The 15843-nt window shown below is 42.8% G+C and overlaps 2 protein-coding genes across 2 annotated transcripts; both read right to left on the minus strand.

The window, feature by feature from the left end:
- Positions 1–6386: 6386 nt before the first annotated feature.
- On the minus strand, positions 6387–9068 carry LOC109425169 (very long-chain specific acyl-CoA dehydrogenase, mitochondrial-like). The gene is made up of 4 exons (XM_019700417.3): positions 8521–9068; positions 8170–8353; positions 6629–8110; positions 6387–6557 (listed from the first exon to the last, which is right to left on the minus strand). The coding sequence occupies exons 1-4, from the start codon at positions 8580–8582 to the stop codon at positions 6420–6422; spliced, it is 1866 nt and encodes a 621-aa protein (XP_019555962.3). The 5' UTR covers positions 8583–9068; the 3' UTR covers positions 6387–6419.
- A 2840-nt stretch (positions 9069–11908) lies between these two features.
- On the minus strand, positions 11909–14705 carry LOC109400349 (very long-chain specific acyl-CoA dehydrogenase, mitochondrial). Its single transcript, XM_019672848.3, has 5 exons — positions 14112–14705; positions 13854–14052; positions 12530–13798; positions 12245–12457; positions 11909–12175 (listed from the first exon to the last, which is right to left on the minus strand). Exons 1-5 carry the CDS (start codon positions 14177–14179, stop codon positions 12035–12037), a joined length of 1890 nt encoding a protein of 629 aa, XP_019528393.3. The 5' UTR covers positions 14180–14705; the 3' UTR covers positions 11909–12034.
- Between the last annotated feature and the right edge of the window lie 1138 nt (positions 14706–15843).

Raw genomic sequence — 15843 nt, forward strand, 5'->3', positions numbered from 1 at the left:
ATACAAACTTGAGCGATTCTTTTGCGAAACTAACGAAGGTCTTCGTGCGCAATAACTGAAGGTATGCGTGAAGGGTTTCATTGAGGATTAGTTTAAAAGCGTTAGCTGCCATTTTTAAAATGTCCGATAATATTTAAGATAGTTTGCTTAGGAACTACTCGAAAGATTTTCTGCTGGATCGACCAAGCTTACCTTTTATAAAAATATAGGTAGTGTAATTTCTTGTTATCTTCCTTGCTAAATTCCTTCATAAATTCATGATTAAAATTTTCAACAAATTATGCAGAAAATTATCCCAAAGTATTGCCAGGATTGTATTAAGAATTCCATCAGAAAATCATCTCGTGCTTCCGTCCTAAATGCTGGTGGAATGTTCTCCTTAAATGCCATTATAGTTGGAACTAGAAATTTCCAAAAAAGTTGCGTTTCTTCGAATTTCTATAAATCTGAAAGCATGTTTAGTTTAGTCGATTTGTTAAACCTGGAATTATTTTCAAAAACCTGGAAAAATCCTGGAAATATCAGGGAATTTCATATTCATAATTGAGTAGACACCCTGACAGCCCAAGTGGCTTCAGTTCAAGAACCTTACTTTCGTAAGGGGAATTTCTATCTAGGAAACCTTGTGAATCCTGTGCTTGCTACTATCAGTAAAAACGAAATAGCAAACTCGCGTGTCATGCCTCGAGCCTGTATGCTTGTCAATAACGCAATCGTTGCTACACTCATTTCTGATCTAACCACTAGAGATGTATATGGGATGAATGACTCATAAAAGGTTAAAATCCCTGTTAATAAACAAACAACAACAACAAGAGATATATGTACTATCACAATCGATGTATCTGTTGGAAACCTCTACAGAAAATACGTTTATTGTTCGGTTTATTTACCCCATGATGATCCATCTCCTACGGATGCTTTCAAGCAAGTCATCGCATACTGCACTTCAAAAGGCCTTCCGCTAATTGTTGGCAGTGATGCTAATGCTCACCATATAATCTGGGGCAGTTCAGACATCAATTTGAGAGGCTCTAGTTTGATGGAATACTCAAGCAGTACAGATCTTCGTTTACTTAACATAGGCTACCGCCCAACCTTCAGAGTATCTGCTAAAGAGGAATTGTTAGACATAACGCTTTGCTCTAGCAGAATTAGTCACGAGCTGTGTCACGATTAGCATGTGTCAGACGAAGAATCTTTATCTGACCATCGCTACATCTTTTTTGAACATGTGAATGTTACTTCGCAAACTTTGCTTTTCAGGAACCCCCGGTCAACCAACTGGGATCTCAACCGAGTTGGTTGCAGCCTAATTGCATGGATACTTAACATCCACTGACACTCCAAGTGATGATGCCGTTGATACTGATCATCATGGAAGCTTTTAAAGAAGCTTGCCCTATTGATTGATTGATTTGTCTTTATTAAAGAGACTTTCAGCCCCTCAGCTTGCCCTATGCGTTCTGCGAAGACCACAAGAGGAACCCCTTGGTGGAACTCTGATCTGGCGAAACTCAGGAAACAATGTAGAAAGAGTTGGAACAGACGACGTTCAGCTGGATCGGAGGCATTCAGGTCGGCTCGCAAGGCCTACCAGAAAGCTCTTCGGTCTGCTGAACGATCCGGCTGGAAAAACCTTTGTACAAATGTTTCCAGTCTGAGTGAAGCCAGTCGGTTGAACAAAATCCTTGCAAAATCTAAGGAGTTTCAAGTGAGCGAACTTTGTTTGCCAAATGGTGATTTCCCTTCCTCTGATGTGGAAGTTTTGGAATGTTTATTCAGTACACCTTCCCCGGATGTGTAGATAGAACAACTTCGGATGAACCTGGTGTCTTTTCTTGTAGTTATGATTCATTAGCTTCGGCTCGGAGTATCATAACTTTAGAATCGATTAAATGGGCACTTAATAGCTTTGTTCCTTTAAAATCTACTGGGGCAGATGGGATTTAACCTATTTTGCTTTCAAACATTTTTTGAAAAAAAAAAACTACTTTTTTGCAGTTTTGCTACAGGGTATATTCCCAAATCCTGGCGGGATATTACTGTAAAGTTTATTCCGAAAGTGGGTCGTGCGTCGTATGAAGAAGCAAAAAGCTTCAGACCTATCAGTTTGACCTCTTTTCTTCTGAAATGCTTAGAACGCATTGTCGATCATCACATTCTTGATGTTCATCTGGCCAATGTGCCTCTTCATGTGAACCAACATGCTTACCGATCTGGAAAGTCCACTGTGGCTCTTTTACACAAAGTTGTTTACGATATCGAGAAGGCATTCGCTCAAAAGCAATCCTGCTTGGGTGTTTTCTTAGATATCGAGGGTGCCTTTGACAACGTGCCTTTCGATGCCATATTGGAAGCCGCACGGGGTCATGGCATATCTCCAATGATTTCCAATTGGATTCACCCAATGCTCAAAAACCAACATCTCTTCTCGACATTGCGTCAAGCGGCGATTAGGAAATTGAGTGTTTATGGGTGTTCCAAGGGGAAGTCTTGTACAACTTTTGTGGAATCCTTGAGGCAACTCAATAATAGCGGTTTTCCCATTTATGGTTTTGCCGACGACTACCTAACATTGTTAATTGATTTGTGCATCAGCACCCTTTTCGACTTGAAAAAAGCGCTCTTCAGGTAGTTGAGTATTGGTGTCGCCAATATCCCAAGCAGCACACAAGTCACAAAGGAGTGTCGACAGCGCAGGTTATTAGTTGGACACCAGTCATTTTTAAGTTATTCTGCCTTTGAGTTAGAATTACGTGAATGTAGCTCCTGTACAACCAAAAACCTGCGCTGTCGACACTCCTTTGTGACTTGTGTGCTGCTTGGGATGGTCTTTCGATAAATCCGATTAAAACATCTATAATGTTCTTTTCACGGAAAGGCGAAACTGTAAGTGTAACGCGTCTCTCTTTGATTCTGAAATCAATGTAACTGATCAGGTAAAGTAGGGTGATTCAGGTAATTTGGACAGACCGTTACGCGTATATATTTTGGACACTTTCATTTGATTTTGCCTGAAATATCCAAAAAGTCTCTCTAATAAAGACAAATCAATGAAATATCCAAAATATATACGCGTAACGGTCTGTCCAAAATACCTGAATTCCCCTATGTACGTTGAGGTTATTCTTGATTCCTAGTTTTCCTGAATACCCCATATTGAGTTCAGAATCAAGAAAGCTTGTATGGCTTTCAGGCAATGAGCATGAGCATGAGCATGAGCATGATTGACCGCCCGCGGTTGCTCCTCTGTTATTGCAAGGACATCTGCATTTACACAAAGAACCAACAGATGATGCTTGGGACAAGCCTCCTCTTCATTGTGTAAATGCTGAGATCCCAATACTTTTCAATGTGCAATACCAGCGCCGGCCGCGTCCGAATGCAGGTCAATTGAGGATTGGGAAGGAAGTGATGACATAGTTCTCGCTTAGGCCAATAACCGAGGAATTCTCTGCGTTACTACGAGAAACCACTAGGAGTTTGGATATGGGAAGGAAACGTTGAGGGTTTTGTCTTGGTAAACAAATTGCAACCACCTTGTTTTGCTATGAACGATGCACTCGCGAAAAGTTGCCTTCGAATTCGTCCCCACATACGCGTCACTTTCAGGGATTATTAACATTGTTTAAAGGGTTTCATACTTTGGTAACGAAAATCGAATTATTGCATCTTCCGGAAGTATAACAGCTTGACAATCCCAACTAAAGTAAAAGTACTTGAACATAATTACGCAACGAAATAGTGTGGCCAACACCGTAAGGTGGCAGACTGTACAAAAATATAGCTAAAGTGTATCAAAATAAAATAGGAATACTAAAAATTTGGGCCGACACTAGAAGTGACGAAATTTGCAGATCTTGTTTTGTAAATATATAAAGGAGACCGAATGTCACAGAGTGTAATTTTTCGCCACCTACACGTAAAACGAAGTCACAACATTTTCCGGCACTAATTTCAGATTTCACGGTCGCGCCCCCATCAGCCCATCGCGAAATACGAAGCGAACGCGTGACACTTATTCTGGATTTCATACTCCAACAAGAAACAATGTAGTACTAAACACTAAAATATCCGCGCATCTCGTTTCCACGCGAGAACAATGACAAACGCGATTGATTATACTACGATACTCACCTTGCATGAGCGATTTATGCACAGCAAGAAACAACAAATACCTGCTCGCTTCGTCTTCAAAGCGCCAGACAAGTTTACAGAGCCTTCGTAAATCTTCAGGAAATGATCTTCAACGGCTATGCTTCCAAACGGATCCAAAAAGGAGTACTCTTACTGGGATGAAAAGTTCTTGCACATGCACGGAGAAGGAGAGGGAAGGCTGGGCGCTCAGCCAAAATTTCCGATTGACTCCAGAGAAAACGTCCACGGCAAAGCTTCTCCCCGAACAACGTTTCAAATCTCAGCCAAAGGATCGACCAGTTTCAACAGCTACACTAGCCTCCAGGAGCGAACCAAACGTAGAGGCAAGTTTTCTTCCGACTTCAAATCCGCAATCCTCGAAAAATTTTCACTCTCGCTTGTATGGCTTTCAGGCAATGCCAGCGAATCTTCAGTAAAACTTGGGGTCTTAAACCCAAGTATATCGCATGAAGTTAGACAACTGTTCTTCGACCAATTTTGGCCTATGGATGTCTTGTGTGATGGCAAAAGAGCGAAGTGAACCACAGATCAACACACACCTCGTTGTTTCCAATTTTGGTGGATTGGAACAAAGTGGACCTTGCTCTAAGTGATCTTACAATTGCTTGTAATTTTCCATATAGGACATCACATGACTTCATTGATCCTGAGCCAGCTATTCCGGTATCGAAGTATTGTGTAGAGCTTCTGATTGACATACCTTTGATTGATACTGGAATAGATTGGAGTTATGTCGTCACACATAATTGTATTGTACTGAGCCATCTCCAGGTGTGGTAAAGTATCTAACAAATCTGGCTAAGCAGAATTTCAGCATGCTGGTCAAAGCATTGATTGACCGCTGCTGGTTCAGCTGTCACATAACGAATATTCAGCAAACTGATCCATTTATCATTTTTATGTGATATCTGTGAACCCGAATGCGTTTCCGAGTTCTCTACAAACACTTATTTAGTGAAACTGATTTCAGAAACCCGAATCTTTACGCTTTATGCGTTGTTACAGTGCCCTTTTCAGGGCGCTGTTTGAACCCTTTATGGTAGGGAATAGCGCTACTTCGGTGGTAGCTTCTATAATCGTCTGTTTTCCACTATGACTCAGTCAAATTTGAACCAATTGACACAACTTTTGGAATGTGGTGAGGTAGGTATAGTATCTAACTGTGTACAATATTTCAAGTCAATTGGTTCAAAATTGACTGAGCTATAGTAAAAAACAGACGAATATAGAAGCCACCGCCCAAGTGGCGCGATACCCTACGCTTATGCGTTAGAGCCCTGTTCTAGGGTAACGACGATCTTATTCCCCTACCTGTCATTTTCCTCCCATCCCTTTTTTTCCTTTCTCGCTCCCTTAGGTAGGTGGTGACTAAACTCTTGTTTATGGCGATGGCACAAATTTCCCAAGTAGACGAGAACGTGCCTCTGGAGCCGAGTGTAGTATTGCCGGAAGCGGAGTATGAAGAATTGGTCTCGCTTTATCGATGTTAACCCTAAAAGGGATACCTTCATGGCCTCAGTTTCGTCACCTCGCTGAGTGTGTTCCATCAAAGACGAGCTCTGAAAGGCGCCTGGGGTCCAATGGACCCCAGGTATCCCTTTTAGAATCCTAAGTTATCTAGCAGAAGCTCCATACCGTGAATCGAATTGTGCAGGAGTAAGGAATAACCTACGTGAGATGATTGAAAAGTGAAAGCAGCACTTTGGAAAACACCGGAATGGCGGAAAAAATACATGGAAGATCAGCGCATCGGATGAAATGACGTAGGGAATCGCGCCACTTGGGCGGTGGCTTCTGTATTCGTCTGTTTTCCACTATAACTCAGTTAATTTTGAACCAATTGACTTGAAATGTTGTACACGGGTAGATACTATACCTATCTCACCACATTTCAAAAGTTGTGTCAATTGGTTCAAATTTGACTGAATTAGTGGAAAACAGACGAATGGTCCACTGCACGAATTTCTGCTGGCCTGCTTACTCTCACACGAAATTTGACGTTTGAGCGGTGCCGACACCGCTCAAACGTCAAATTTCGCGTGAGAGTAAGCAGGCTAGAATAAATTCGTGCAGTGGACCATATAGAAGCCACCGCCCAAGTGGCGCGATTCCCTACGTCAACACCGCTGATTATGGGAACCTAGCAACCCTCTCGTTGTGTGAAGTTAAGTACGCCGTTCAACAGCTCAGTAGCAGTAAGGCAGCTGAATGAATTGTACTACGAATAAACAAATAATTAAGTTTTTATTTATTGCTCGTTATATTTCTAGCGGAAGTTTTTGCAATACGCCTCCGTTCTCACAGATGTTGTTTGCAATGAGAGACATTGTTTTGTAATTTTCCAAATGCAGATGCTTGTTAACTCGTTTCAGATTGTTGTTGACCCTGTTGCTTGCCTAAAACGTTGAAAATTTGTTTAGGTTATGTTACTTAGACGAAGCGTCTTGATAAAAAAAAATCAACCTACCTCAACACACCAAGCCTTTGCCATCAGCATTTCATGCTCTGCAGACGTTAGATTGATGTTCAAAGCCCGTGTTGCACGTGACAGCACAGTGGCCATAGCATAGATATCGATGGCGCTATCAGCTAAACGAGTCAACAAAAACTGCTCATCGACGATCCGCTTGCCGTACTTGATAAGCAGTGATTCAACAGCCAACGCAAACATATCTATGCTTTCTGAGCACTGTTTTGCCGAATCTTTCAATGGTGCTGCCACAAATTGGCTTAAATCGGACCCACCGACTCCCATACTACGGGCTGCCCTGCGTGAACCTTCCTTGAATATCAATCCCAAGTTCGCCGTTGGGTTCTTGAACGCCCTCTGTATCTCTTTTAAGTGTGATCCTGCATACTGGATTCCGGTCAACGCAACGAAAAGCCGCAGCACGTCGTTAGCTCCTTCGAAGATCTTGTAGATTCTTATATCTCGTAACGTTTTCTCAAGTCCAGTTGATTTCATGAACCCATTTCCGCCTAAAATTTGAATGGCTTCATCACAAACATGCCATGCCGCTTCAGAAGAAAATACTTTGGATATTGCTGCTTCCAAGTGGTAATCTTTCGATCCTTTGTCCATATTTCCAGCAATCATATAAGCCATTGTTTGTGTTACATATTGCAGCATAGCCATGCGAGCCAATTTTTCCTGAACATTCCCAAATTCTTTGATTTTCTTGCCGAACTGTACACGGGAGTTCGCATGGTCAGTAGCCTTAGCTATACACGCTCGCATTGTTCCCGCAAGAGTGGCTGCCATTCCGAATCTTCCATTGTTCAGAATATTCATTGCAACTTTGAATCCATTGCCTTCTCCTCCGAGCACATTCTCCACCGGAATTTTCACATCGTCAAAGTACACTTCGGTGGTGTTTGAACATCTGATACCCATCTTGTCTTCAGCAGGTCCACTCGTTAAACCACCGAAGTCACGTTCAACAATGAACGCAGTTACCTTATCTCTCTTTTGTCCAGTGCGTGTGTCCGTTACTTCCGTTTGAGCGAAGACCGTGAACACATTTGCTATTCCACCTCCCGTAATCCACAGCTTTGACCCATTCAGAGTGTAAAACATCCCACATGGGCTTTTGACAGCTTTGCTTCTGATGGATCCGGCATCTGAACCGGAACTAGGTTCGGTTAGGGCAAAAGCGGCAGTCGTTTTACCGCTGACGACCATCGGCAGATATTTTTGCTTCTGCTGTTCGGTCCCATAGAGTAAAATACCTTTCCATCCGATACTTTGATGAGCGCCGAGAACCACTGCTAGGCCTAGATCCACCGCCCCAACTGCATCGCCCATGGTTGCATAACCGGTGTTGGTTAGGTTCAGCCCGCCGTATTCCTCGGGTGCCATCAGGCCGTAACACCCCATTTCCCAGAGGAATTCGGTTACGGCATCTGAAGGAGCTCCCAGCTTTTCGCTTTCTGCCGCGTCGTATCGTTCCTGAAGAGGAAAGGTTGATATAGTAGTACAAGGCTGATATTAATAGGATAGTGCCTTACAGCAAAAAATCTATGCACGGGATCTGCCAATGATTGAATGTACTCTCTCTGTTCTTGATCGGCTGCTTCCGGGTAGGGAAACACTTGCGATGTTTGAATTTCTCCTCGGAAGAGGTTTGCCATGAAGGACATGTTGGCCGGCGGCTGCGTCTTTTTCAGTTGTGTTGATGTAATTGAGAGGCATCTGAAAACATAGTGTTTTTTTGATAAATTATCCTTGAGCTTGTCATTTATGTAAAAATTCAAGATATTCCACGGAGAAATAGCTTGACTTGTCACGAGGTTACTTCGTCAACTCATTCCATAGATCTTTGTGAGTCACCTTCCCTTCGATGATAAGTGGTTCGTTACCTTGAGCTTTGGGCCAAACTACAGCCACCTTTGGATACAAGTTGCACTCCTATTCTGATCATTTCGTAAATGTTCGATGTAGAGTGCTATCCACTTAACTGTTCCGCTGCTGAATCAATACTGAATGTGGATAATCGTGACTTCGATAAATTCAACATTATATCAGTGGAGGCAACGCTAGTCTCGTGATAACGGTTTAATCTGAGTCATCGACAATCTTTTCTACTGAGTTCGTTCAACGTTTATGGAAGAGATATCCAGACGTCAGACCCCTTTATTGGACTTTAGAGATTATAATTTTACATGCATACATACCTACAGAACTTGGTTAGTACCGACGAAAAATATTCAACCATGAATATGTGGAACGCTAGCTCCATGTGTTTGGGAACATATGCACCAGGGCATGACTGCAAGCTCGGTGGAATTAGCCGGTCTGATTTTTTACACAATCGTTGTTCTCAGATTTTGGGATGATACCAAGTGGACTTTGGACAAATTTGTTTTGAACAAAATACGAACGGTCATCCCTGAAGGTGCGTCATTAACGTCTACAGTTTTTGTTGTTGTTTTTTTTTTTTTGAGTTTGTTGGATTTCAATGAAATGCGTCTTGTGCAGTAGTTGTGGAGTTGGCTTGTTATTTGAATGTGAGGGGCAATCAAACTAATTATGTAAATCTACAGATTGTATTGCATTTGCGTAATTATGTGGTTATGTAATAAGGCGCTGTCCATAAACTACGTAGACTTTTCCCGGTCATCTCAGACCCCCCCTCCCCCTCGTAGACTTTAGTCCATACAAAATTTTCGAAATTTGTATGGAGCGTAGACTTTGGCCAGAACCACCCCTCCCCCCCTAAGAGTCTACGTAGTTTATGGACAAGCCCTAAGTAGTTCATCTTTTGAGGTCCTTGTGAATGATGGAATCTACGAAATCGGAAGCTCATGAACGCGTATTCTTGTTTAGTTTGTTATCTTTATCGATTCATTAAATGTGATGTACCGTAATACGGGGTATCATTGATCAGCGGGGTAACATTGATCGGCATGACCGACCTCACGAAATGCTCAAACAAGCATTTTATTGTCGGGCCGCCACCAAACCGGACTTCGCACAATCAAGTCGCGACGCGACCCAACTCGCGACGTTTTTTTAATCATGTCAAAAGTAGTGCGCATCCTTCCCGTTGTTGTCAGCAACACAGCGCACTAGATGCGAAACAGTTGCGACACTTGTGGACCAAGAAAATTGCAATTTTTGTTTGAATGTCGGTCTTGATTCCAACCGGATAGACAATACATTGAATCAGTTTCTGCTATTGAATGGTATATCGTAATCTGCTATTATTTAGCTATTAAATGACATGTAATTCATAAAAATTGAATTACATAACTATTGAAATAAATCTATTTTTCCAAAACTGTGTTTCGTAACGCCATGAGATACATTGTCAAACATTCATGCTTGGCATGAATACTAGATACAATATGAGGTTCGAAATCACTGTATTACTGCAATATGATATCCTGGACTTGGATTAAATAAATGAAACTTCTATAAAAGTGCTCTTTTTCAATAAAATATACGATTTTTTAAAAGAAGGCATTAAATTTCTTAAGGCATTGCCTACCTTTAGGCGTTTTTCGCAGTTTAGAGGATTTTAATCTTTAAATAACTTAAAAAGTACAAAACTTGTGAGAATTTGTACAACGTATTCGAGATCAGCGCCCCCGAATTTAGTAAGTAAGGGTATTTTCAACACAAACGAACATTGATCACTGACTTGATCAATGTTACCCCAAATCAACAAAATCAAAAATTAGATTAAAAAGTCTATTTTAACATGTTTTAAAGTTTTACAATACTTTTTCGAGTAGCTTAACATATACTTAGAGGGCCAGTACTTGTTTTCAAATTATAAAACATGTAACGTTTGCTTTAACAAGAGAATTATTCAAGAAAGAACGAAAATTCTGATCAATGTTACCCTGGATTACGGTACCTCTTTTAATATGTAATGTTTGAAAATGATTAGGAGAATCGTTCTCTTTATTGTCGTACTTCTTAATATTGCGGTAATGACAGTTGAACACTTTTTTGATTGAAATCTCACAACATTCTAATCGAATTGAATGTTAGCTTTTATAAATTCCCAGATGCACCCTGGAGGTCACACCCCTATTGAGCTCTGTCTACAAATTGCTCTCTCAAATTTGAAGCTGACGTATGTCACCTTTGCAATCGTGGGGTAATATCAGGCTGGATTCATGGGTGAACGTGCTACAACGGACCAGATGTTCGCGATCCGCTAGATGTTGCAGAAATGCCGGGAATACAACGTGCCCACACACAACTTGTTCATTGATTTTAAATTGATCGAGATCTGCTATGGCAGATCATGTACGAATACGGATTCCCGGATAAACTGATTCGATTGATCAAGGCGACGAAGAATCGAGTGATGTGCGTAGTTCGAGTACCAGGGATATTCTAGAATCTCGCAGAGGGTTACGGCGAGGCTCTTTCTGTTTAACATTGTTTAGGAGGGTGTAATAAGGAGAGTGGGGATAAATACGACGTGAACGATTTTCACGAAGCCCGTTCAGCTACTTGGTTTTGCTGATGATATTGATATTATAGCTCGCAAATTTTAGACGATGGCAGAAACGTACATCCGACTAAAGAATGAAGTCAGGCAAATCGGATTAGTCATTAATGTGTCGAAGACAAAGTACAGAACGGCAAAGGGCTCCAGGGAAGAATCACCGCGCCCCCGCCACTCTGAATTTCTATAGACGATGGTGAAATCGAGGCGATCGAAGAATTCTTGTAGTTGGACTCACTGGTGACCGCCGACAACGACACCAGCAGAGAAACCAGCATTGTGGCAGGAAATCGAGCTTACTTTGGATTCCAGAGAACTCTACGATCGAACAAAGTTCGCCGTCACACGAAGTTAACTATCTACAAAACGTTGATTAGACCGGTAGTCCTCTATGGGCACGAAGCATGGACCCTACGTGCAGAGGGACCAACGCGCCCTTGAAGTTTTCGAACGGAAGGTGTTGCGTACCATCAACGGCGGAGTGAAAATGGGAGACGGGACTTGAAGAAGTCGAATGAATTACGAGCTGCATCAGCTGCTGAGAGAACCAACCATCGTCCACATCGTGAAAATCGGGAGGCTACGGTGAGTGGGTCACGTCATCAGGATGTCGGATAGCAACCCGATCAAAATGGTCCTCGAGAGCCATCCGACATGTGGAGGACAATTGGCGGACCCTTCATAGAGTGCGCAACTGGAGACACACAGCCATTAACCGAATGGAATGGAGGCGACTCCTACTTACAGCAGAGGACACTCAGGCCATAGTCAGACCGGTAAGGTAAGTTATTGTATTTTCATGTATTACGCTTTTATGACTTGATGATTCCTGACTGACAGAATAATTTAACGTGCACAACTTAGATCTACGCCTTATGAAATAACCAGTCTTCTGGACTTGTGCGCTGTTAGTCCACCTCAATGGGATTAGTATGAGCCGGGCCTTGATGACTGCAAATGTTCGACGCAATCTTTGCCATCCTCTGGTAGTTTTCATTGAACACTCCGGAATGGATGCGTTGAATATTTTGTTGCACTCGGTAGTTTGCCTGCGAAAATTAATATCAATATTATAAAATCAATAAAATGTAGAAACGACAAGCAGTTCAATAACATACCTCTGTGCACCATGCTTGGGTCATTAGAAGTTCATGTTCCGCAGATGGGAGTCCCTTGCGAACAGCTCGCGATGCACGTGACAGCACACATGCCATGGTGTAGATATCAATGGCCGCATCAGCTACCCTTGCTAATAGAAACTGTCTTTCGACGATGTTTTTTCCGTGCTTGATCAGCAGAGACTCGATGGTTTGATTGAATTGATCGATGCTCTGTGTAGAGAAAAGAAAAGTCATTGATTTTTTATAAACACCAACGCATGACAGTTTACAAGTAGCACTGACCTGGGCGCAAAGTTTTGCTGAATCCTTTAGCGGATCGACAACAAATTCGCTCAAATCCGTACCGCCTGCTCCCATTTGCCGCGACAAACGCTTCGTCCCTTCCTGGAATACAGTTCCGAGATTCGTCAGTGGACTCTTCATCGCCTTCTGCAGCCCCTTCAGTTGGTTACCAGCATGTTGAATGCCGGTCAATGCAATGAACAGTCTCAGCACATCGTTGGCACCTTCGAAGATTCTGAAAACTCTCATATCTCTCAAGAACTGTTCCAGACCCGGAGCTTGCATGTAACCGTTTCCACCCAATAGCTGAATAGCCTCATCACAAACATACCATCCTGCCTCCGTTCCAAACACTTTGGTAATAGCCGCCTCCAAGTGGTAATCAGTCGATCCCAGATCCATGTTACCCGAAACCATGTAGCCTAGTGACTGAGCAACGTAATGGTGCATAGCCATCTTGGCTAGTTTCTCTTGAACATTCTCAAACTCCATCAACTTGCGTTTGAACTGAACACGGTTTGATACGTGTTCCGCTGCCTTCTCGATGCAAGTTCGCATCGTCCCCGTCAACATTGCGCACAATCCGAATCTACCGGAGTTCAGAATATTGACCGCTACTTTGAAACCATTTCCGACTTCTCCGAGAACGTTTTCCACCGGAACCTTAACATCATCGAAGTATACATCCGTTGTTATGGAACACTTTAAACCCATTTTCTTTTCCGGCGGTCCAGAACTCACTCCATTGAATCCACGTTCTACAATGAACGCAGTCATTTTGTCCTTCTTCTGTCCCGTTTTTGAATCTACTACTTCGGTTTGTGCGAACGTAGTGAAGATATCTGCTATACCACCGCCGGAACACCAAAGCTTCGAACCGTTCAGGATGTAGTACTTTCCACACGGGCTTAGCACAGCTTTGGTTTTAACCGACGCAGCATCCGATCCTACCGACGGCTCGGTCAAAGCAAATGCACCAAAAACGCGTCCTGAACTCAGCTGCGGTAGATACTTTTTCTTCTGGGCTTCCGTTCCGTAGAGCAGAATACCTTTCGTTCCAATCGATTGATGTGCTCCAATATGAATCGTAAAGGCAAGATCGTTTCCTCCACTGATATCGCTCAACCGGGCAGCTTGCACGTTCGACAGTCCTAATCCACCGAACTCCTCCGGTATCGATGTTCCCATGAGCCCCAGCTCCCAGACGACGTCCATCGTCTGTTCATCGACATTGCAAGTTTCATCGTTCTTGATGCGATTGTTGGTCTCCTATGAAGATAAAAATTTCAGAACCTTTTGCAAATTCACACAACCTTGAGCTTACGTTGAAGAATCGATTAACTGGGTCAATGAACGCCTGAATGTATTCTTTCTGCTCCACATTGAGAGGTTCAGGGTACGGAAACAGCTGCGACGTTTGCAATTTTCCACCGAAGATATTCATCATAAACGATTGATTCGGCTTCGGTTCAGGACTGCTCGATTTTTCTGCGGCTTTGGCCTTCGGCACCGTAGCCAGACATCTGTTGGGACAATACTTATGAACAGCTGTTGCATGTAAAGAACGATTCTGTCAAGCTACCTTACTGCTCCGTAGCGTACCAACTGCTGACCATTACGGCTCAATGCTTGTCCAGTTAATTGGAACATGTTTTCACTAGAAACTTTAAAACTGCTTGAAGAATTTTCTTTCAATTGAACACGTGATACTATGTAAGGTTGAAGTCCTTTCGAGCTAGAGCTGATACGTGTAGACCAAATGGAATGTTACAACGGAATGACTGCGAACTCGATAAAATTGTAGGTTTGTACGCTCTTTTTACGCTATCAATTTATCCTACTGCGATATCGCATTATCTGGTTCAATTTAACTGATACTTTGCTCGTGACTAAATTGGGACCGTGGGGTTCCATCCGGCAAGTCATCGATAAGAAAATGAGGATAAGAATAGGTCGAAGCGGTTTGCGGCGAACGTGCGGATTAACCTTTGTTATGGATACCTGCATTCATGGGAATTCCGAGCCCAATGAAAGTGATCCACGGGGTGTGTTATCTAAATAGGAAAGGTTTTGGCGGCGAAACCAAAATACAGCAGATAATCACTGGAGGTGAATGTTCCGAGTAGTGTTCAAAGTTTGTTGCAGTTTGAGGCTGCATTTGCGTCGTGATGTTGAGGTTCCGAAATGTTCAGCCGCGATGGAAGAAGTTCCACAAACGTCTAAAGGTAAAAAAAATACACATCAGGGAAGATTTATTTATTAAGTTCATCGTTTTTCGGGATTTCCCCCTTCCTCCTCTGTGACGCATTTTTTCTTATACCTAATGCACGTACTGTCACACTTTTACCCATTTTCACCTCGTGGGTAACATCATTATCGCACGTCACTAGAGTTCAAACGTCTACAAATCTTCGTTTATTACAAAATGTTCACCATCTCATACCACATAGGTACGATTACCTTACCGGTCAGACTAAGGCCTGAGTGTCCTCTGCTATACGTAGGAGTCGTATCTATTCTACTCGGTCTCCAGTTCGCCGCTCTGCGAAGGGTCCGCAAATCGTCCTCCACTTGCTCCACCCACCTAGCTCGCTACCGTAGCCTCACGATTTTCGCGATGTGTTGGACAGACTCGCACGCACGCACATCACTCGTCGCCTTGATCAATCGTATCAGTTTATCAGATAATCTGTATTCGTGCATAATCTGCCATAGCTGATCTCGATCGATTGTATCATACACCGATTTCAAATCGATGAACAAGTCCACACATTACTTTGTATTGCACTTTTTATTTGCACGTTGTATTCGCGGCATTGTGACAACACCTGGCGGATGGCGAACATCTCGTCCGTTGTAACGTGTTCATCCATGAATGCAACCTGATATTGCCCCACGAACTCTCTTGCAATCGGTGATAGACGGCGGCCTAAAATTTGAGAGAGTATACCTGCATCATCGCGAACCTTAGGATGCTTTGTTTATTTGTAGCATATTTGGCTGACGTTGATTGCTCGAGTTTGTCCGATAACGTCACGAAATACACAAACACAATTCTCGTCTGGTAACCGGACCGTACTCAGAACACGTTCTACTTGGATCTTCTTGTCGATGCTAAAATCTTTCGGCAATTCCGCTGCTTTCTCGCCCAGAAGCTACTCCTTCTCAAAGATCGCTGAACAGGGAGTGAGCAAGTCGACCCAAAAATCGCTATCACGAAAATCTCTGGCCTCCGACAAAGAAACCGTTAAACTTGTGGATCGTCTTCTCGTACTCTTAGTTGGTTACACATCTCACGGATGTCAGCTACGATC

Source organism: Aedes albopictus, chromosome 2 (genome assembly GCF_035046485.1).
Source record: "Aedes albopictus strain Foshan chromosome 2, AalbF5, whole genome shotgun sequence".
Classification (NCBI taxonomy): Eukaryota; Metazoa; Arthropoda; class Insecta; order Diptera; family Culicidae; genus Aedes; species Aedes albopictus.